A 23,538-nucleotide genomic window follows, 5' to 3' on the forward strand; every position below is an offset into this window, starting at 1 on the left:
GAGCCTTGCCACTAGTGAGGCTAAAAAGTGACAAAAGAAGTTGTGTGAAGAATGAAAAAAGAGATTGAGAGAGTTCAAATTGTGCCTACTTTCTCTTTACCTCTATTGCTGCTTGCAGTGGGCATGACTGTGATTGTCCCCCAGTGCAGATGTCAGAGGTATGGCAAAGGGAGATATTTTTCAACCATCCAACAAGCACATCAGTTGAAGCATACTGACAACTTAATTTTCAGAACCCTAGACACTCGCTAAAGAATCTAGATGATCCACAATTCTGTTCCTATGAAAATATAACTCAAAGCCCCTCACTATTTGACAATATGTTTCCAAAGCCATAAACCCCTGCAGTCTACTGAAGACTGTGTTATATATTGTAGAAGAGATCATGTCATCCAGGAATGCTGTTAAGTGCACAAAAATCTGCAAAAATTGTGTTTTGGTCAGTCTTTTGAAAACACGGTTCATCTGAGAAACCAGTCCACCAACCACTGAAGTAGAAAGAAGGCTTTCCATTACTGACCAAACCCCTCCACTTCCACTCAGTCTTTTCATCCCCTGATGTGTTCTATCTCATCATTTTGTATAATGGTTGACCAACACTAATAGCATCTGTGTATAGTGTGAGGGGCTTGTGGTTAGCCACAGGATATAGGCTACTGCTCTATAGGGTTGCTAATGGATGGAGATGTGATAGTTTATGAGATCTTTCTTTTCTGTGCCTTCACCATCATCGTCACATATTACCCTTCCTATTCCATTACCTATTCCTTTACCTCATTTCTCTTTTCCTCACTATATCTTTCTCTTCTTGACTCCAGCCTCCTCTGTGGCCCACAGCAATGTCCGTTTCTAATTTCTTCTCTTTTGTTTTATTAATTCTTTCATTTTCTCAGCCATCTATCCTGCCTTACCCTCATTGTCTATCCGAACTCTCTCTCTCTTCTCCTCCCTTTGCATTTTTACAGGCTCTCTACTGCTCCACCCCCCTCCAAACCTACTCCATGCCTTTCCACCCAAACTGCTCTTTCCTATGGACACTGCAGTTGTGTTGTTCCGCCTTCAGGAAATGCGAATATCTGCAGTTCTGCATGTTTGAAAACCTCTGGTGGGCGAGAGATTCTCATCATTGCAGCAGTGTATGTGTGTGTGCATGCTTATGTGTGCACGTGAATGCACGATTTTCATGATTGTGCATGTGTGCAAATGCGTACACATGGATTTCTTTATTTATGAGTGTGTGTGTGCATGTCTGTGTGTGCGTATGACTGGTTTGTGAAGAGTAATCCTGATTATACTCACCTCCCAGTGTCCCATTTTAGGAGAAAGGGAGGTGAGGGATGGGGGAGGGAGGGGGTGAGACAGAGAAAAGGGAGGAGAGATGTTCTGCCACAACGGCAAACACCCTTCATATGAATAACAGAGAGTCAGATCAGTGATTCCCCCCAGGCGTCTGCTGCATTGGCAGGCCGGCGGCTCAAGCAGCATTTTGGTCTGGAAACAACTGAGAGTATCAACTCAGCCTGCAAGAGGATTACACTCCTGGAGTAGAGAACCAGCTCTTTCATCACATATACCCACTCATCTTCAATGTTTTTATTTCCTCCTTCCTTTTTTTTCTTTTTCTTACAGTCTGTTCTCCATGCATGCTTGCATTTAAGAGAGTGCCTCATGTGGTAGCATCATGTTGATGTTTGTGATTAGTCCGCAGCTTCTGGATCAGTGAGGAAAGCCAAAGCAGGGATCAGGATGGTGGGGACACATGTGGGTTTTTCGTGGGATTGATCTACAATGCTAAATCTGATTTTGCATTGTATTGTGATCTATTATCATGAAGGTCCATTAGCATTTAAAGTGCTCCCCTTCAGCCCTCCTGCAGCCTATAGGAGTCAAAGCATTACAGCCTCTGAGGACTGCTAGCGCGGGCAGATTAATCCTGAATCAGGCTCCCTGAGATCGGCTTTTATTCAGATTTCTTTCATGCACATGGCCATTCCCTACTGAAATGAACTGAAAGATGAATAGGCAACCTGTTTCTTAACCAGGACAAATGATGATTTTCTGTGGGGAAGCGAGTGCTTTTGTGTGTGTGAGTGTGTGTGTGGGAGAGAAACACAAAGAGAGAGAGAGGGAAAGAAAACCTGGATTCATGTTTGTTTGTTTGCATCATATGCATTATGTGTTTGACTCTGTGTGTGCGCGTGTGTGTGTTTTTCTGTGCTAGTATGTGTGTGCGCCCGCATGTATGAATTGCATATTTGCCCAGATCTGGTTGGCTACACTGCCTGGTTTTGGGCACCAGGCCTGATTGCCCTTCTGCAAACATAACCAGGCCAAAATGTACGCTCTCAACCTCTTGATACACACAAACACAAAGCTCCAGGGGAACAATGCTGGTCATTCCGTGCCAATGTTCCCCCAAACGCTGTTGACACACACTGTTGTTTATATACACACGGCACATTTTTCCATAGGCTGTCTTATCAATTTAACCAGGAGATGAAAAATAAGCAGGACTTTTGTGCAGCAGTGTTTGTGTTTGATAAATGATTCATTTGGTGAAAAGTGTGATCAAGGCCATGCCCGCAGTATCTATTTCAAGCAGTCGCTGACTCATCCAGGAGCCTGGCTGAATACCTGTAGCTCCCTATTCTCCTCCTCAGTGAACTGTACTTCAGCGTCCACTACAACTATCTGTCTGTTGGGTTATCTGTATCTGCAGGACAGAGTGTGCTGTGCTGTTGCTGCAGTCTATCTATCTATCTATCTATCTATCTATCTATCTAGCTATCCTTATCTCTTTCTTTCTTTCTTTCTACCTTATCTACCTTTTTCTCCTGCCTCTCTCAAATGATTCAACCCAAGGTCCACCTACACTCTATTTGCAGCATTGATAAAGACCTGACTGGAATACAGAGTCAGACCCCCTACAAACACACACACACACACAACAAACACAAACGCATGCACATGCCCTGAGTCCGCTGCAGTGGTGTGCTCTAATTAACAGCCAGGGAGTCCATGTAGTGGTAGCCAGCGGGGTGATAAAAAAGACCATCTGAACCCTCTCAGGAGAGGGGTGGGGTTGTGGGAGGGCAGGGGGAAGCAGATGTAGGCATAGCATATTCCTCGCCTCGGGGGAGCTGGCCTCCTGACCTGCTCATCGATCTCCCCCCTCTTCTTCCTGTCACTTTCTCCCTGTTTCGTCACTGGCCTCCATTCAGGTGAATCATTAGCATTGATCCGTCGGGGGATGTTGGAGGAGGGGACGCAGGTGGAGGCGGATGGTTAGGGTTGGCCCCTCCCTCATCTCGGCTTACGGGTTTCCTAGTCAACTGATGTCAGGAGGACAGTATGAGGCCTCATCGCCACCTGAGCTCGAAGCATAGCATTCAGACTAAACATCGTCACCAGGCTGTCTTCTGAGGTTTGATTCTGAGCTCCCCTCTTGTCTTTGGTGGCATTTCTCCTCTCCTTCCCCCTCTTAGCCATGCCATCAGCAGCAGCTTGACATTCCTATCTGATGGGGTCTCTTCAAAGCTGATGACTGTGGAAAGAGAAAAATGGAGTGATAGATCCTATCTCCACTCAGCCTCTCTTCCCCATCGCAGAGTGTGTGGAAACAGATGGTACACGTCTGTCATGTGGTTAGGTAGCAGGGGGCCCGGAGGAGGAGAGGAGCAGAGGAAAAACACACAGACAGTTGACGCGGCCACGGTCTGCGTCTCAGACTGTGTTTGGCCCCAGATTTGTCAGTGATGCCGGGCTCGAGCTAGCAAACTTTTAGCGCGTTTTGTTGTTCTTGACAATCAAGAAGCTCCCGTGGATTTGATTTATTAGCCAAGCAAATTGCCATCTCGGTAATTGCTTTGCTGCTGTAGGAAAGAGGAATATATAATTATAGTTCCAGGTATGGGGGAGGTGTCTGTGTGTGTGTGTGCGAGAGAGATAGAGTGGTTAAAAGGGTAAGGAGGGGAGGAAACAGGAGGGCTGATGGATGCTTGATTACGTGTCTGGCCATCTGGACTGTTGTCACAGAGATGCTTAATCCCATTCACCAGAGAAAGTGTTTATGTGTTAGTGTCTATGTGAAATAGAGAGCAACTGCCTTTCTGCGTGCACACCTTCATTTTCCTATGTGCCCGCATGTGTGTGTACATGTCACTGTACATTATTCCACACATCGCACAAATCAGCAAGGATGCAAATAAGAACATAGCTGTAGAAACAAATATGTACACACGCACACACACACACGCGCAGACAACACACACACACTTATGCACTGCCCCCAACATAATCAGACATATCCAGACGCATGGAGACACATCCCAGATCGGCCTCTCTAATCGTTGGTACATTTTAACAATTACTGCTAACAAGTCCTTATTACCCCCAGTGCCCTGCCCCTCCTCTTGATCCCAGCTTCTAATTGCTGCTGCTGTTTCTGAGCAGCTCTCTGCATAGTTATTAGACAGGAATCATTACCAGCACATAACACAGAGCCACGCCATGGAAAACTCACAGTTCATTGCCACTGCCACTAAACACCTGTGTTTCTGGGCTAGGAATGTGCTATACTGTATGTCTGTGTGTGTGTGTCGGTACTTAAGTAACTCCTGCTGACTGGGCGGTATGTTTATACTCCTGTAGAAATGGCCTGTCACACACTCACTAAACCTAGCTGTGTTTCTACCCGCCTACTAGATCACATAATGACTAGCTAGCTGAAGGAACGAACACACGGCTTTGATGAGGAAGGATATAGTGGCTCCGCTGTCTTTGGTAGTATCTCCTCTTTCAAGGGCCTGCAGATGTTAAAGGGAACAGTGGCTCTCACATCACTGCGTGTGTGTTCAAGTCTTATGTCTTATGAAGGATTCATTGCATGATAGGGTGGACTCTGTTCACAAAGATAGATAAGTCATTTGTGTGAAGAAAAACTGCAAATCAAGTATTGAGTAAACACATTTGTTCATTATTGTCTCGATGGATTTGCTCCAAAATAGAGTATGATCCCCAACAAATCTCTCGATGTGTCTTTTTAGACACTTTATCACTTTCTCTTTTTAGTCACAAGGCCCTAGGGATGGCAATGATGATCTGCCGGTCAGCTGGTCCGTCGGTGATTCATCATTTTGGTCCAAACTGAATTTGAACTGAAGATTTTGTAGAGACATTCAAGTTTCCCAGATGATTTATCCTGGGACAGTTTCTAAAGTGCCACCATGAGGTTCACATTTGTGGTTTCATGTGATATGTCCTGACAGCTATTAGATAGATAGATATAGATAGATAGATAGATAGATAGATAGATAGATAGATAGATAGATAGATAGATAGATAGATAGATAGATAGATAGATAGATAGATAGATAGAAAAGTTAGCATGCCAACATGCAAAACCAATATGTTGACCATGGTTAACATTATACGTACTACCATCTTGTTTACTTTAAAAACGACCATTTGTGACTGCTTGCTATGAGTTTTGAGTCCTGCTGGCTTCTGTCAATTCTAAATATTCTTTCTCTGCTTGCTTCCAGAGGACCTGTTGCCATTTGGCTTCCCCAGTATAGACATGGGTCCCCAGCTGAAGGTGGTGGAGCGGACGAGGACGGCCACCATGCTGTGTGCTGCCAGCGGCATCCCCGACCCAGAGATCTCCTGGTTCAAAGACTTCCTGCCTGTTGACCCTAGCACCAGCCAGGGTCGCATCAAACAGCTCCGATCAGGTGAAATAGAGGAGGATTTTTTTTTTTTTTTTTTTTCAGATTATTCAATTTAACAATGAGTAAACAAACAGTGCATCTAAAGCTTAGCATCCCTATCAGGTAAAATCCCTGTTGCTCTAAATTAGGTTAGGATTATCTTGTTTTAATTATGATTGAGGGATTACATGCCCCTCTCGACATCCTTTGGGGATGTAAAACCTTTTCAAAGCCACTTTCATAAAAGCATAAATGCGTCGTCCTGAAGAAAAAAAATACTGTTTTTCTTAACATTTGGGAGGAAAGATTATGAAAAGATGACTTTAAAAGCACAAATCTATTTCCATTGTGGAACATGAATGTCAAAATATATGACAGCATGTAATTAAATAAGCCAGGTCTCATATACACTTAATTTCAAGTGTGTTTGAAATGTCCACACACAATTATAACACTTTGAAGTAAAAACTAAAAAAAATAATTCTTCTTGAAGGACCTTAAAATCAATACATATGGAGACAGGTGTATGTTCACATTAGGTATTTAACTGATGCCCCTCTTATCTGTTGGCCCTCCCAACCTGAAATTGTGTGAAGTCAGGGCAGTGTCTTAAAATCCAAATGTAAAATCACCTTGAAGGAGACAGTTAGATGAGACAGGGAAGTGTTTTTGCAGCTAGAGAGAGCGGAAAGTGTGACTGTACAGACAGACAGACAGATCGAGGGATAAATACAGAGAAATCACATCTTGCGCTTAAGACAGTTTGTTCAGCTTTGTTTATGCTCTTCTGTAAAGATGATACAGTGTCTCCTGGAGTAGGCAGACACATATTTTCTCAGCCATTCTCACTCAGCTGTCTTCGGGGGAATGAAAGTGATGGTGAGGCGAAACCATTTTGCTGTTGCTTCATCCATATTCTCTGTGCTCCTCCGTCCTGCCAGCTCTGATATCTCCCTGCTGTCAGCCAATATCCTTCACTGATCACTACTGCCCTTTGTCAACCTTGTGTCTGTGTCTCCATTTGCAGAGTTTGCCATTACACTGTTTAAACTAATTTAAGATTCTCACACACTCAGACTTGAAGATCTTGAAGAGCTGACCATTATCTGAAACCCATCTGCCTTGCTATGCCTGTCAAGCTTTCCATTTTTGCACAGCGTTTATGCAGTTTACAATAATTACTGACATATTTACCACTACACTCCTTGTAATTTTGGAAAATCATCATTTCTGGCTGGTGAAATTACAACTGTAGCAGATTTTAACAGCTATAGATAGCTATCTAATTAACTCTAACTCTGTGACTTGGTCAAAAACATTTTGACTCATTTTAAAACGAGAACCATATGAAAGAGTCTCAAACGCAATTGATGGCTACAGTAAATATATAACAACATGATAAAAGACGGTAGCTAAAGCTGCATTTCTGGGGTAAAACATCTGATGATCCATCAGCGTTGTTTTTGATCGCAGGGTACAGCTAGTTAGCCCTTTTATTATAATGCAGTATAATAAGGAAAAATATATAAAATGTAACAATTTTAACAAAAGGGCTTAGTTTATGTGCTCATAATTCTGCTTTTATAAGGGAAAAGGCTTTAGGATGAGGATTAACTGATAAGTTTTGCTAACGGAAATTGCTATAAGGAGTTTGGTTGGAGTTCAGCTCTTGTATTAACTTACCCAGATAGAGAACAAAGCAGGAAAGAGCTGCTAACGTGACCTGGGCTCTGACACAGTAACACTCAGGACCGGGTCATAGAATACTAGTGGCTATTCCAGTTTGAATGGAGCTTTTTTCTAATGTAACGTGCCTTGAAAATAACACTACGTTAGCCTGACTGGAGATATTAAGTTATGTTAGCTGGACATTCTAATGTTTACAATTTACATTAGAGCAGCAGACAAATGTTTAATCCATTCCTTACACTTTTGCGCTTGTGTTTTTGATTTTGGAAAGGGGATTAAAAAGTACATTACCCTTCAAACTCTTTAAGAAAGAGACAGAAAAAGCTCCCTCCTTTTCTGTGCAGAGACCAGTTTTAGCCCCTAGTGTAATTTCCATTTCCTGAACTTCCCTCAAACCTCTCCATGCATCTCTCTCCATGAAACAGCGTTTTTTTTTTCTCATTCATTGCAGCAATTTGAGTAGTAGGCATATTTACATTGGTATACATTTTAGTGAATATTTACTATATAGTTGTAAATTATTTAATAATCTATCGTCATATGTTTCATTAAGTCTGCTTTTATAGTTATCCTTTCCTTTGTTGGGTGTCACACAGACATGATGCTGATTCACCGCTACAGTATGCCAGGTCACACATCGCATCAATGAAACAGTAGCAAGACAAATGGCTCAGTAAGATTCACAGGGTTTAATAGGATTTCAAATCACCAAAAGCATCACAGAGCAGAACAACAAAATGCACTGTATAATGAACCAAACACTGCAGTGAAATGACTTGGAGGAAATCAATTACACCTGATCTAGGCACAAAATAGCACCGAGATGTGTTATGGATGAAACACTCTTTTAAGAACTGTTTAATGGGGGCACCTTCCAAGCAATGCCTCTGATTTTGTGGACGGCTACCAGCTCTGGTTGGGTGGCAGCCAGGAATTTGTTTTGGGGCACAAACATAGTTTTCTCTCGCTCTTTCTTTTTCTTTACTCTGTGGAGTCTTGGAAATATTTTTATGGCTTATATGGGTCAGGATGAAAAATGATATTTTGAATGACTGCACTCAAATCCCACAAAAAGATGGCTTTTAGCCATTTCACAGCTCATAAGTATCCATCATCTGTGGTATCTTCCCACTGCAGGTAACTGTCCAAACATTGGCAGTTGACAGTCATGAACTCAATGTGTGAAGACCTACATAACACCTGCACATACACACCACATCCGTTTCCTGTGGGTAGAAACATATGGTGCCATATAGAGTTGAACTTTTTCTGACATCTTTATACCTCAACCATGGCATCCATCTTTTTTTCCATGCCATCTGCCGCACTGGTTTAGATGTGCGTGAGGAGAACCATGACATGCGATCTGTCAACCTGTGACATTTGGGACTGAGATCTGGAGAGTTTACCTAAGCACTTAACAGCCTTCATAGACCTACGTTCTAACAGATGGCATACAATATGGACCCTGAGGTTGACTGCTGGGTAATGAATGGACCTGTCTTGGCTAAGAATTGTGATCAAAGGTTGTGGTTACGGTAATGGTCACAGTTAGGCCACTTTTATTTAAAGCCAAAAGGAAACGTACAAAAACATGAAGTTAAAGCTTAACTTAAGTAATCAGTGTTACACCTGCGATATTTTGATTGATATTTGATAGCTTTCCCTATACATGTGTCCTAGAAAACTAGTTATGACAGCATTTGTCACTTTACAGTCCCTGTTTTTTGTGAAGGCAGTTTCTCACATTCACGCTGACCCAAATGTTGCCCATGTGTCCTTAAATACCTCTAGCACAGAGATTATATTTTCAATCCCATTTGTTTGTTTGTCTGTCTGTTTGCTTGGATGATATTTGATATGATCTGATCTGAAGTGATTTGTTTTTGGATCCCAGAAAAGAACCAAATTCTCTTGAAATTTTGAGATAGACAAATCTGTTTTCATCTCCTGTAAAAGGATTCTCACTGAGAATGTGGAATTTATATTTATTTATATTTGCATATTTGTTCACATTCTTCGTTAGTTTTCATGTCAGTTTTGATGAACATTGAATAAACTGTGAAACAGATCAGTCTGCAAAGAATCAATAAAGGGCCACAACTAAGGATTATTTTCAGTATCGATTAATCTGCCCATTATATTTTCTCAATTGATCGATTAATAGTTGGGTCAGAAAACTGTGAAAAATGCTCATCACAATTTCTCACAGCACAAGGTGACATTTTCAAATTGCTGATTTTGTCCAATCAGCAGTCCAAAACTCAAATATATTTAATTTACCTTCTTAGGTGACTATGAAAACCAGCAAATACTCACATTTGAAATATCAGAACCATTGAATTTTTGTCATTTTTACTTGAAAAGAAAGGGTTAATTTACTGAATTGTTCCAGCTCTAAATCAATATACATCCATCACACTGTAAATTCACCTCTAAACTTGCTTCTTAATGTTTTTGTGTTGACATCCCAGGAAAATTACAAATCCATGGTTATTTTGTAACTAGTGAACAAATGAAACTGTTTCACCTTCAGAACTTCACAACAGTCTATTTTTAAAAAATATTTTTTAAGTAATGTGTTGCATTAAAAATAGCAACTGTCTATCTTGATTGTTCGTAACATCCAGCCTCAGTTAAAAGTTAATGTTTCACCTTGTGGGAGATTGGACTCCAGGTGATCTGTTTGACCTAGATGTTCTGTGAGAGCTACCAGGCAGTATCTGTTGTCATCTGATCGGCTCAGCCTCAGCCCAGCAGACATAATACACCATCCGCGATTTCACAGCAGCTCAATTTACTGAAGTCACATCTCATTCTGGGTCTGTCAGCAGCAGCTTCTAGACTCACTAACAAACTGCTCTCTTTCTCCTTCCTCTTCTCTCTTATCTTTCACTTTCCCTTCTTTTTGCAGCTTTTTTCCTGCTTTCCCACTCTGACTTTCATTATGTTTTCCCATTGCTTGCCATCTCTCTACCATGTGTAATATGTGTGTGTTGACCTTTATAGAAGCGTATATACCAAATGCCTTTTTTCCATGTATGGTAACGTTTTGCATAAAAGAAGATTTCAATTGGCAAATTCAAATTTGTGCTGATGGTTAGCCATATGAGCTGCTTCCAGCTGTCAGATGAGTTCTTGTATGCAGAGCTCCACCTGTCCAGCTTCATCTCTCCTCCGCTCCGTCTTTCTCCCACTTCTCCTCCTGCCTCTACCTTTTTTCTGAAGAAGAGAAGCTCAGCTTGTGGAGCAGATAATTTATTCCTGTTTATCTCCCAACTCTGCCCTGTACTGCGGGGGAAATGAGAGATGGAAAAATAGAGAGAACGAGGAGGGCATGAGTTGTTTTCCTTTCATGTAACTGCAGAAGAAAACAGAAGCAAATGGGTGACAACTTCAGCTAGCAGGGCCTCAGCTCACTAAACACACTCGCACACACGAAAAACATATTTGCACCCTAGCTGAGTGTAATAAGTCAAACTTTGCCTCCTCTGAGCTTCCAAACATGTTGTTTAAACTTTTGCATATATTGATCAGCTGTGTGTGTAATTCAGAGAATCACACAAACTCTCAGTCTGTCTCTGTGGACTCGTTTATTGCTCATCTGATCAGGTTTCTACGATTTAATAAGTGAAAGCTTTTTCCCATTAGGATACCACACCATATTTATGTGCATGCAGTGGTGGAAAGTAACTAGTAAGTACATTAACTCAAGAATTAGGTTTAATTTTGACATATTTTTTCCTTGATTATTTCCATTTCATGCTACTTTATTGTCCTACTCTACTGAATACCACTACAGTACATTTCAAAGGGAAATATTTGTAACACTTTAAGTTAACAAGACCAACATTTAATAAATGGTTTATAACCCTGTTATGTAGTTATAAGCAAATATAAGGACATTATAAATGTTTATTAATGTACAGTATTTGTCAACAATTATAGCTTCTCATATAAAGATATATTTTATATTATTACACCTGTCTTTTTTACTATATCGACATTTATTATCTGTTTAAACACCAGCATCCGCTTATTGGTACCCACCGGAGGAGTTACAGTTGTTGACAAATGCATGAATAAACACCTGCTTACTATTACATTATAGTGTGTTATAAACCATTTATTCAAAGTTTATATACTGCTCATAAATACCAAATAGGTGTAAGTATTATTGAAATATGCTAGTTTTTATTCTGTTGCCACAAATTAAGATTTTACATATAAATCATATGATAATTTTATTTTTTTTAAAAATATGCATTGTCATAGATTAAAGTACCCATCAGTGTATGATGTAGAATGTAAAATTTCATTCTTGAGGCTTTTGAGACAGTAGTTTGAGGAAAAGTAAATCTTAACTCAAGGTCCTCTTCTTTTTTTTCTGTTTCCTAAGGCTTCAGCCATCAAACTGACCTTGACTTAGGGGCTTTCTTTCTGTCAAAGTACTATATATACTATCAAGGGTCATTTGAACCCCTAAAAATCTCACTTTTCTCTAGTGCTATCTAGCCTATCTAGCAGATACATATATATATATATATATACAGAATATATACAAGCCAGCTGCCTTTTATCAATCACACTGAAGATGTGATATAAAACATGGTGCTTTGTATCAGATTTAAACTAGCTCTGTGTATGCGTGTATGGCTTTCTTTCTACATGTCAGTGGTTCTCTTCCTCAACGTGTGTGTGTGTGTTGTGCAATTTGAGTTTGTTATGTGTCTTTTTCGTCTCTGTGCAATGCAGCAGAGTGTAATCCATGGTTTTGTGCTTCTTCCTCAGGCTTCATGTCAAAGTCAGTTTCGGATGAGATGAATGTGACAGAGCAGGCTGAAAGAAAAAAAAAACACTGCTGGTAATTCAAAAGCCTGTTAGCAAAAAAAAAAAAAAAATAACAGTAAGAATAGCACTCTTTGAAACAAAGGAAACAAAAGAATACCTGGCAAACGCTGCATATATTTATAGCACGTTTAGGGAGACACTGTTTATCACAGTGAGATGAGGGTAGGAGGATAAAAATTGAGGAAGTAAAAGAAACAAGTCGACGAGATGAAGAGCATCGTCAGGTTGTTGCTGTGTAAAGCTGTGTAGCTGCTGCCAGTTAACTGCCAAGATAGAAACAGGCTTTCTTCATGGCAGCATTGAGCCTGCAGTAGGAAAGGAATCACTAGTTGTATAAAGGTATACAACAAAAAGCCCTTTAAGTGTCATCTGAGTCTATAAAAAGTCATTTTGAGACTTCCAAACTTTATGAATTTTCTGAATTTTGAACATGTTCCCTTTTCTATTCACTTTTTTTAGGAGGAGGGGAGAGGAGGGGAAAAAATGGAGCGTGTAAAGAAAAAATACACGGTTCTTCTTAAAAGATACAACTAGTAGTATACGAGAGTACGGTCCATTCAGAGGGTGTTTCACAAAAATAACAACAAAGCTGACTTTATTGGATGCTGAAGCAATAGAGGAGAGGATACCCCAGGGGTCAAAACATAACAAAGAGAAAAAGACCAACAGACAAAGATGCAGGATGAAAAGAAAGAGGATGCAAAGGAAGCCAGACAGCAGCAGAAACATTTTCTACAAACTCAACTTTTTTATTCTTTTCTCTCTCTCTCTCTTTCTTTCTCTCTCTGCATCTCGTCTTCTCTTTCAGGAGCATTACAGATTGAGAACAGCGAGGAAACAGACCAAGGGAAGTATGAGTGTGTGGCCACCAACTCTCAAGGCGTGCGCTACTCCTCCCCTGCCAACCTATACGTGCGAGGTAGGACGTGAACACAGAACACACGTGAACACGTGCACACACACACACACACACACATACAAACACGCAGAAATCACCACTCTTAAGGTGCTGTTGGTATTAAAAAAAAAAAGTTATTTCTTTTCCATTACTGTGCTCTTAAACAAGTATTACTAACCCATCCATTGTCTACAGTATATGTTGACCTTGTTGTTTGGTATTTTTCACAACCACCCTTAACAAATCTACCTTAAACCTCGGTGCGAGCTCCTATAATCAAATTGAACAAAGAGTCGGGAGCACACCTTGGTTTAACTGCATGGAAACATCACTGATCTGTTTACTAAAATGGTTTCTGTACTAGAGGCAGATTAAGAGGAGTTCAAAAATGTTGCACAAAAAAAAAGAAGATTTTAATGAAATTGGAAGTTAAACAATCAGGATTACAATTCTTCTTCAATGTGTTTACATTAATGGCATCATTGTGCACCCACATGATCCCTGTTTAACTGATTTTAGCCTCTGGACTGTGGGTGTCACTGGCTTATGGATGAAAGACCACGACCAATGTTCAGATTTATAACTTCTAGTTTCTATGTGAAGTGGGATATCGGAGAAGAGTGTGTGCAATGTGTGGGTGTTGGTGTGAGTGTTGCAGGGGTGTGTGTGTGTGTGTGTGTGTGTGTGTGTGTGTGTGTGTGTGTGTGTGTGTGTGGTGGGGTGAGTGGCTTTGCGCTGGCCGTTTTTATTCTCTCTGTGTTTCCCCGTTCTCTCTCTCCCCCCTCACGTCATTGTGTTCTGCATCAACCCCCTTCCATCCCTCAGAGCTTCGAGAAGGTTGGTGTGCTCTTTCTTTTCTTTTGTTACTCCTTTGTTTCAGAAAGCTTCACTTATTGAAACAGAGAGAAACAAAAAAGAAAAAAAAAACAACCCTTTAAAGGACACCAGACTAGATTTGTGAAATGATTTAAAGCTGTCTCCAAAATGAAGAGAGTTGATTTCTCTAAAGCTGCTACGATGAAGTGGCCTGCCTACGCAGCAGAGTGCATTGACTGCATTGTGAGGCCTTGTGTGCAGAACCCTTGGTATTGCCTTCACTCCCCGATCAATGTTTTCTGCATGGTATGATCTTGTTGTCATGGAGACCCAAGAATTGGAAGATTAAAAAGAGGCGATGTTTGCATGGAAGGAGCGAGAGAGAGAAAGAGAAAGGAGCACCGCTTGCATGTCTGTTGACTGACACAAGAGCATGGCACAGTGTGTGTTCACGCCTATTGATATGCTCGAATTGTGATATTATTGAACTTGTTATCTTGTCGTGTCGTAATACTTTTTTTTTTTTCCCCTTGCTTTTGTTTCATCAATTTTGTGTCCCAGCTCTCATGTCACCACATCTGCTCCAATTCTGCACTTGTTGCATCGAGTGGAAACCTTGCACTCCCAGTCACGCTTGTACATGCCATTCTGTTATGAAGTCGTATGGGCCGTGCAGGTTTGTAGGCGAAGCATCAGTGATTTGGCCGGATTCATGACATAAACTCAAGATGGCAAGAAAATAATCACATCGATATCAAGTACATTTACAAGTACTGAACAAATGTGAGTTACTTGTACTTAACTTGATTATAATATTTATACTCCAGAACAATTTAGAGGGAAATATTGTGCTTTTCACTTCACTGCATTTATTTGACATCAATAGTTCATCAATCAAAATTTTACAGAAACAGCACCTGATCTTCTTATAAAATATGGCTCATTGTCAAAAACAGTATATAAAATACTTAATTAGCTCCGATTTAACAGTAATATAATACTGGCCCAAATATAAAACACCCCCCCCTTTCAAACACCTGTTTTTGGAAAATGATTTTTTGAAGATATAGCGCACTCTTACACTTGTCCTGTTGGGAAAGTTTCCCTGAAATACTACTTATCCAAGCAGAAGAGAGTCCTCATCGTTGACTTTTTTGTCATCTGGCAGAATGTACATCACATGTGTGTAGCTTGTCTATCAGTCACACACTCACACTATCTCCTGTCAGGCTGTTGGAAGTGTTGGAAAGTATTTTCACTTTTCAAATGTAATTTTTAGAATAACATACCATCTTATATTCGGACCAATACAGTATTCATCAATATAATATATGATGATATAACACTCACATGGGCACATTTTGCTAATAATACTTAAAGTCTGTGTAAAGCAATAATAAATATGTGTTTGTCACACCACAGAAAAATGTGTAATTAATCACTCAGCCAAAGTCTCCAAGTATATATACTTAGGTTTCAAAATTGTGGAAAAATAAGCAGTATTCTGCTCTGAAGCTCTGGGGGCATGTCCACTGAAGGAGACCCAACTGAACAGCCTCTGAGCGAACAACGCTCATACCAAGCTTCTGTATAAAAATAAACAATTTAAAATAGGCCTTGTTTGTAGTTGTAAGGCAAGTAACATGGATGATATTTTAAGAATGGCCACTGTTTAATTCGGCACATATTTTGTAGGTAAATGTGGACTTGTTTCAGTAAAAATGTAACTTAAATGACTAGTTAACAGGCGAACCATCACCAATCATCGTTATATTAAATCGTCCTTTTTTTCAATGGAGTTCGGTGCATTTAAAGTTAGTCACTTCTCTGCTGAAAAGTCCTTGGAAAGTCATTGTGGCTTCACCCTTGGAGCAATTGCCTCTCACGCCGTGCTTTTCAGTGAAGTGCTGCCCAGCAAATGAGCTCCCTCTGGTCGGGGACCTCCCAGCCGCACAGCTGGTGTTGAACTTGAAGCGGCAGGCGGCTCCACACGTTAACAGAGGTTTCTGCTTGGTTCAAAATAACTCACTCAGCGCTAACATTGACCAAAAATGGCCCCATTCACCAGTAACAGCGGTTCATCCGAAGTGAATCCCAGTTGTCTCAGATGAAAGTTTGTGAAACTACCCGGTGTAAAAATTGTAACTATGAGTACATGCACTCTAGTGTTTATAGATTCCATCATTTCAGGCCTGCCCTAACATTTATAATGTGTTTAAAAAGAAATCTCTAATTTTCCTTCACATGGACTTTAAGTACTTTTACTTAAGCAGCATTTTCAGTGCAGGAGTATTTTTACATTTCTATTTTTACTTAAAGAAGGGAACTGAATGTTTTTTCCACTGCACATCTCCAAGATTCATACTAACACTAAACTTATATAACTATGTAATATATTTACAGGTATAACAATATGCCTACTTTACTGTAATATAGTCTGTGCTGTGTCTCACTTTTCCCCGCTGTTGCTATCTCCACCAAACACCCTGATATACCTTTATTGACTGACATTTGAAATTAATCATATCCATTCACATTTTTAGATATCGAGGGGGATATTAATGATTCCCTCTTATTACAGTGGTTAATGAAAGCCATGTCCTTGAGACAGACGGGATAGTTCTGCGTAAATGTCAGCTCGGTGACAGTCCTGAACGGGTATATAGCAGTGCTCAGATACAGGCAGTAATCCTTATGGCTGTGCCAAGGTCTCCCCAGCCTGTAGCCTCCAGACTCCCTGCAGAGAACAGGACTAATGATAGCTCCGCTAATAAAGACTGAAGCCCTTGGCTCTCACAAACTGTATAGAAAATGGAGGGGAATCAAGCGGCCCGACTCGATTAACTTTAAGCTAGAGGCTCTGTGAGCGTGTGAAGGATTATCCCTTGTTATGAGCTCACTTTATTGTAAAGTACTCTATGCTATGTCTCGACGGTGGATTCTTCAGTCTTTTGTCTCTGCTCCTTATGACAGATTTAAAAAAAATATATATAAATACTCATTCTCATGTTTCAGATTACTTAATGATCATCTTGAGTCTTCACCATCACCCTGTTGTTACTCATGTTACCAAACTAATCCATGCACTTAATTAATTGTCTTTTGTTTAGTTTGTTTTTAAGTATTGATAGGTGTAAAATAACTGAATGAGTGATAGTGTTGTGTCATGCTGCATTGCACCTGCTGCGTTTGTCCTGTGCATGGAGCTGTCATGGATGCAGTCTGTCTGTCTCTCTGTCTCCAGCATGCTCAGATGAGGAGATGCCTGCCTAATCATGTCTGTTTCTAACAGATCTACCTGTTTTTTGTCTCTTTGTCTCTTTCTTGTCTTCAACTTCTGTATCCAATTCTGGGTATCTTTCGGCTCTTGTTTTTTTTTCTTACAAGTATTCCAAATGCTTTATCTGTCATTCATGAATTGATAGTGACATCACGGCAAGGTTTTTTTTTTTTTTTTTTTTTTTTTTTTTTTTTTAAATTTGTTGAAATCGAAATGCAAAAAATGTTAACTTTTATCCAATTGTCTCTAGATTCTTTGAGTAGAGGGGATGTGGCCCATGAAGATTCCAAGTAATTATGTTACTCATTAAAGAGTGGATGTTATGCAGCCAATTTACCAGTATTTATTTATTTATTTTATTTTATTTATTATTCAATATATTATATATATTAGAACTCATTTAAGGAACACAACCTATTTTCACTGAATCCTACTATTGTTTTGCAACTGTAGATTTTTACAGTAACTTATTTTATTTGATCTATTTTCATTTTCTGTCTTTTTCAGTCTTCTACTTTTAGAACCTTTGTTGCTTTACACAGTCATGTTTTGTATGACACATGTGAGCTTCCTAGTTTAGTTTAGTTTTCAGACAATGTTTCTGCTCTCTGTCTGCCTTCCCTTTCATTCTCTCCTTTCATCCAGAGATGTTTGTCCGTTTGCTCTCTCTGTCTCTTTCTGTTTCCTGTGTTGTGACCCTGGGGTATCCTCTTCTTCTTCTTCTCCTCTGCTCCGTCAACATCCGATCTCTACTCGTCTTTTTTATTTATTTATTTTTATTTCTTACTTTTGAAGCACCGACTTTCTGAATGGGCCTGACTCTGGTATAGTCGTGTTTTTAAATAGATCCATGTGTTTTCTTCTTCCTCGCTCCTCTTTTCTTCCCCCTTTTCCTTCCTTCCCCCCAAAACCCTCTTCTAATCCTCTCTTTATCTCCACTCCCCTTCCTTTTCCCCTCCTTTCCCTTCCCCCTTTTTTTCTCTTCTTCTTCTGCATTCTGTCTGCACCCTGATGTGTAGGAGCGACAGACACATGTACATAAGTTTATTAACTTATAAACATGCACATACTACCTCACATATCTCTCTTTTGCTCGCACTCGTTCTTTCCCGTTCTGCCTCTTTCATGCTGTCTTGGTGTTCTTTACTTAATGTGTCCAATGATCACTCTGTAATTGCCACAACACCTTATTAGAACCCTTTACCCTTTCCTGTCCACATTTCCAATTCATTTGACTACACACACTGTATCAGTTATGAATCCTATGTATTGTACAGTACCTTGTTGTACAATGTGGCTGTCCTTTGCTACATTGCCTGTCATTGTCTGGAAGAGAAGCAGAGCTGCCTCTCTCTCTCTCGTTCTCTCGCTCTGTCTTTTCTCTCTCTGTCTTTCTTACTCTATCCCTCTATCTGTCTCTCCGGTGTCTTGCTTCTCTCTGTCTCCCTCTCAGTCTTCAGTTCTTCGTTCTCTTCTTTGTGTTTTTCCACCATTTTATCCCTCTTGAGTCGCCCAGGCATGCAAGTGACCTATGAGTTCAGTCTCTCGATGCATCTCTCCCTAATATATAGCCAACCAAGCCCCGGCAGATGCAGTATTGGATATAACTTGCCACTTAACTTGTTCTTCTCATGGGGACACAAATAGCAGGCAGGGCCTATTGATCGGCCCCTGTGATGCATACTCTCTCTAAAACGAGCCCATCTACTGCAAAAGCACCTGAAGGCACAGAAATCTCAATGAAGTAAAGTTTCTCACTAAAGTTTCTGCTAAAGTTTACTGTTATCAGTCATTGCTTAGAGCAAAAGGGAAATATAATTATAGTACATCTACAATCAAAAGCTTGCATCAAAAAGTCTTATTTTCCTGCTTAAATGGATGATAACCAATAAAAAAAGAAGAGAAACTGACTATAGGTGTCATGTCCTGGTTGAAATGATACTCAAGAGTTTGTCACTATATTATTTTGAGTAGGCAGCTCACTCTGATTGGTTGAGCTCAACACAAGATTTGTGTCTTTCTGTTGGAATCATCAGTACCATAAAGTAATTGGGACTAAACTTGAAATATCCCTCTGTAATTTTCTGTAAAAACCCTGAAGTTCATTCTCCCCCTTCCTGTTACCTCTCCTCTCCTCTCTCTTTTTTCTTTCTTTTTCTCTTTCTTGTCCTCGCTTTCTCTCTCAATCTCTACCTTGCTTTTTTCTGCCTCGCTCTTTCTCTCTGATTCTCTCTCCCTTACCCCACCCCCACCCCCTCCTTCTCTCTCTCTCCGCCTTTCTTCTCCTCACTCCCCTCCCCACTTTTTCTCCTCTCCCCACCTTCCCCTCAACCCCCACCCCTGTCCTTTCTACCCCAACTCTCCTCCTTTCCCAGTGCGCCGTGTGCCCCCTCGTTTCTCCATCTCCCCCTCCAACCACGAGATCATGCCGGGAGGGAGCGTCAACATCACCTGCGTGGCAGTGGGTTCGCCCATGCCTTACGTCAAGTGGATGCTGGGCAATGAGGACCTGACCCCTGAGGATGAAATGCCGATTGGCCGGAACGTGCTGGAGCTCAATGGTGTCAGGGAGTCTGCAAACTACACCTGTGTGGCTATGAGTAGCCTTGGTATCATCGAAGCCACCGCTCAGGTCTTAGTCAAGAGTAAGGGACACTGTGATACAGACATCATCTGATAAGATCCAGATGTTTAATCATTTTAAGCTCAGAGAAAGAAAAGGGGTTCAGTAGTTGTTTCATTGCAAGATAGATTGAGTCTGATTAGATTTCCTCTGCACTTCCAAATGTGTGCATGTCAGGAAAATTGGAGACTCTGAAGGATGCTGTTGTTACTTTTGGGTTCTGTCGAGCAAATTTGCAAAAAATTTACATAATAAGCATGATTCAGGCAACCCTCATTACTGTGATTTTATCGCAGATGCACGGCAGTGTGGAATATATTTTTTTCTTGTAATTTGATTTGGACAGAAACGTAAATCAGATAAGATTAGATTCAGCTTTTTTGTCATTGCATCAGTAAGTACCAGTACAAAAAAAATGCAGTTTATCATCTAACCAGTGCAAACACTAGCAAAAGTACATATACAGAATATAAAGATAAACAAATGTACAGAATCAACAATGGTACTGTAGGAGGGGATGTAATAGATATAAAATAAACAAAAAAATACACATTACAGTACAAATCAATGCAGCTATAGTATGTCATTGTGTAATTGCCATTGTAAACACAAGATGTACGTTATGGACAGAGACCAGTAAGTATTATATAGTAAATATTACAATTTTTTCTTCTCTCTTATCTCAAGCTTTGCCAAAGCCTCCCGGCACACCCGTCGTCACAGAGACCACAGCTACCAGTGTGACCATCACCTGGGACTCCGGCAACCCCGACCCTGTCTCCTACTACATCATTCAGTACCGAGCCAAAGGCCCGGACAGCAAGTACGAGACAGTGGACAGCATCACTACCACCCGCTACAGCATCGGGGGACTGTACCCCAACACAGAGTATGAAATCAGAGTGTCGGCCTTCAACAGCATCGGCCAGGGCCCTCCCTCAATGCGTGTGGAGGCTCGTACTGGAGAGCAGGCACCAGCCAGCCCACCCCGAAACGTCCAGGCCCACATCATTTCTCAGAACACGGTGATGGTCCGCTGGGAGGAACCGGAGGAACCCAATGGGCAGGTGGGATGGCTGAAACAGCTATTTTTGATCAGTTGTCAGTAGTAGAAATAGTAAACTGACATTTTACATTTCTTTTATCTGTTTGTATTCTTGTCTTACTTTTAGCAGAATGTTCTAAATAGGCTGATGAACAGCAAATCACTGATACTCATTAGCCAAAGCTATAAAAACTTATTGCCATCTCGCAAATTAACCTGTGTCTTATCTTGTGTTTTATGTTTCACTGCTGCCCAACCAGTTGCTCTTAGAGGACAAATAAAGGCTTTGATTGATTAAAAATAAAATTCTAGCCTTTAAAATTTTAATTGCTGTGCTGTAATGTTAAACAGTCATAAACATATAATAAAACAGGAATAAGTAGATTTGACCACCAAGACAGAGAGGCTATAATCCCAACGTTTTAAATTACTTTTACCCCCGCTGACTACGAACTGACAACATTTCAAAATTGCACAAAGACCCCATGAGGTTAAAACATTAAAGCCCTAATAAAATTCACCATTGGGAGCTTTATTCCAATGTGCAGGTTCATGTCCTTTACAGGGACTGTCTCTTGCCAGAGATTTCCCTCCTGTAACTCCCTTGCTACTTTCCCACTCTCTAAAGAAAAAAAAGTAATTGGACTGTCCGCTCTAAGTTAAGAGCACTCCCTCTGGAGGCCCATTTCCTTTTCTAGCCTACCTAACTGTACAGTATGTTCATAAAAGTACAAGACTGAATCGAGCACATATGGGGATTATAGATATTAAAGAGTAATAACAGGATAGGTGGTAGAGGTTGGGGGTAAGGGCGGTGGCAGTGGCGTAGAGGTAGGATTACATTCTCTCTCGGATGCCCCAAAACAAATCCCATAGCAGGACGTATAGTGATTATATCTTAAGCGCTATGATCTGAGGACATGCACGGCTTGTGTTTGAGATGGTTTTGTCAGCCTTAAAGTGAGGGCAGTGTTTGTTTATCAGGGTCAAATGCACAACAGCCTCAGAGACGTGATGACATCACCTTGTGACAGTGACCTGTAACAAACAGTGAACCCACTAACCCACAGGACCTAGACTAAAATAAATCAATAATTCATAGATGATGACCTTAGCCGTGATCAATTCTACTTGGTTATGTGTTGAAAGAAGGTATTATGGATTACCATGCATGCAGGACCGTGGGATTAGGCGAAAGACCACTTAATACAGCCGGGTCACTGATGACCTTAAAGCTTTATCTGTCTCTCTCTGCTCCTCTGTTATAGGTGAAGGGCTATCGTGTATACTACACCATGGACCCGTCCCGGCCCATGAATGAGTGGCAGATCCATAACGTTCAGGACAGCGTGATCACCACCATTCAGAACCTGGTGACCTCAGAGACCTACACCATCCAGGTCCTAGCCTTCACCTCCGTAGGGGACGGACCCTTCTCGGACCCCGTCCATGTCAAAGTCATGCCAGGAGGTCAGTGTTGTGTTTGAATGTGTGACTGTGAAAGTGAGAAGGTAGAAGTACATGTAAGTGAGTGAATATATACATCTTGCTTGCTGATGCACCGTTAACAGCTAAGTAATGGTCTTGATTTATTCATGTGTGGGTGAGTAGTGTTTTTTTTCAGATGTGCATGTGCAACACAGCACAAATGAGTAATTATTGGTGTGTGTGCATGTATACAAACTGCTAAGTAGCTTATTCAGGTGACTTATGTCTGACTTAAGTCTGTGAAGCAATCCTCTGTGAAATGCTTTTGCAAATATGCTTGACCTGTTAGAAAATATGAGTTCTTCAAAATGAATGAATTCTACCTGCTGGGACAGAACTGTGGAGATTTATGAAAAGGAAACAGGGATTAACAGCCGAAAATGTCCCTTGTACCTCAGTGCTACTCATGCCGCTGTGACAGCTGCTGTGAAGTTGCAGGTTTTATTTGATGGGAGTTAGAAAAGAGATTATTACTCAACAATCTGTGATGGTATTACTGGTTTTAATTCCTATGTAGGCTGAGCTACTGTTACGCCATAAGATGTCCCTAAAAAGTCTGCCATTCTCCAGCACCTCAAAGAATGAGATTATGTAAATATACAAAAATACAGATAATACAAGGGTTTGGGGGAATTATGTTTTAGAAGGTGCACATTATGACATCGAGAATCAGTGAGATTCCTTCCTCTCTGACTTTAAAGGCATCTGAAAACTTGATTTAAAACCATAATTTTTTCTTTATGACATTTAATATTTGTGACTAAATAAGCAACAATCACCGCTTAAGTTAGAAAAAAAAATCCTATGGTTAGAAATAAATCCTCATTTATAAGTTCATAAGTAATAGTAGTTGAGAAAACAATCTTAGATCCATTTAGTAGCTGTTCTGCAGCTTTCAGTCACATCACATGATCTTCATCAGCAGGTGGAGTTTGCCCAGTAGTCATGGGATTGTAAATGGTCTAATTTAAATTTTTACTGAGCGTTTATGTTGGAGTGAAAGCTCCATCTGCTGATCATGATCATGTGATATGATCAAAAGCTCCAGAAAAGCCACTTAATTGACCTTGTGGTTAAGTAGCTGCTTTGTCAACTGCTATTTCCAAAGTCAAGAATGAATTGTAAACCTTAAAATTATAT

The 23,538-nt window shown here is 40.5% G+C and overlaps 1 protein-coding gene across 1 annotated transcript in view; it reads left to right on the forward strand.

Annotated features, from left to right (window-relative positions):
- The window catches only part of LOC122993694 (receptor-type tyrosine-protein phosphatase S-like), a 67,449-nt gene that overhangs the window by 23,097 nt on the left and 20,814 nt on the right, over positions 1-23,538 (forward strand). The window contains exons 5-10 of the mRNA XM_044368067.1: positions 5,544-5,732; positions 13,057-13,167; positions 18,262-18,276; positions 19,618-19,887; positions 20,553-20,932; positions 22,179-22,380. Coding sequence (XP_044224002.1) covers positions 5,544-5,732; positions 13,057-13,167; positions 18,262-18,276; positions 19,618-19,887; positions 20,553-20,932; positions 22,179-22,380 — 1,167 coding nt within the window. The remainder of the gene's footprint in view (positions 1-5,543; positions 5,733-13,056; positions 13,168-18,261; positions 18,277-19,617; positions 19,888-20,552; positions 20,933-22,178; positions 22,381-23,538) is intronic.

Source organism: Thunnus albacares, chromosome 12 (assembly GCF_914725855.1).
Source record: "Thunnus albacares chromosome 12, fThuAlb1.1, whole genome shotgun sequence".
NCBI lineage: Eukaryota > Metazoa > Chordata > Actinopteri > Scombriformes > Scombridae > Thunnus > Thunnus albacares.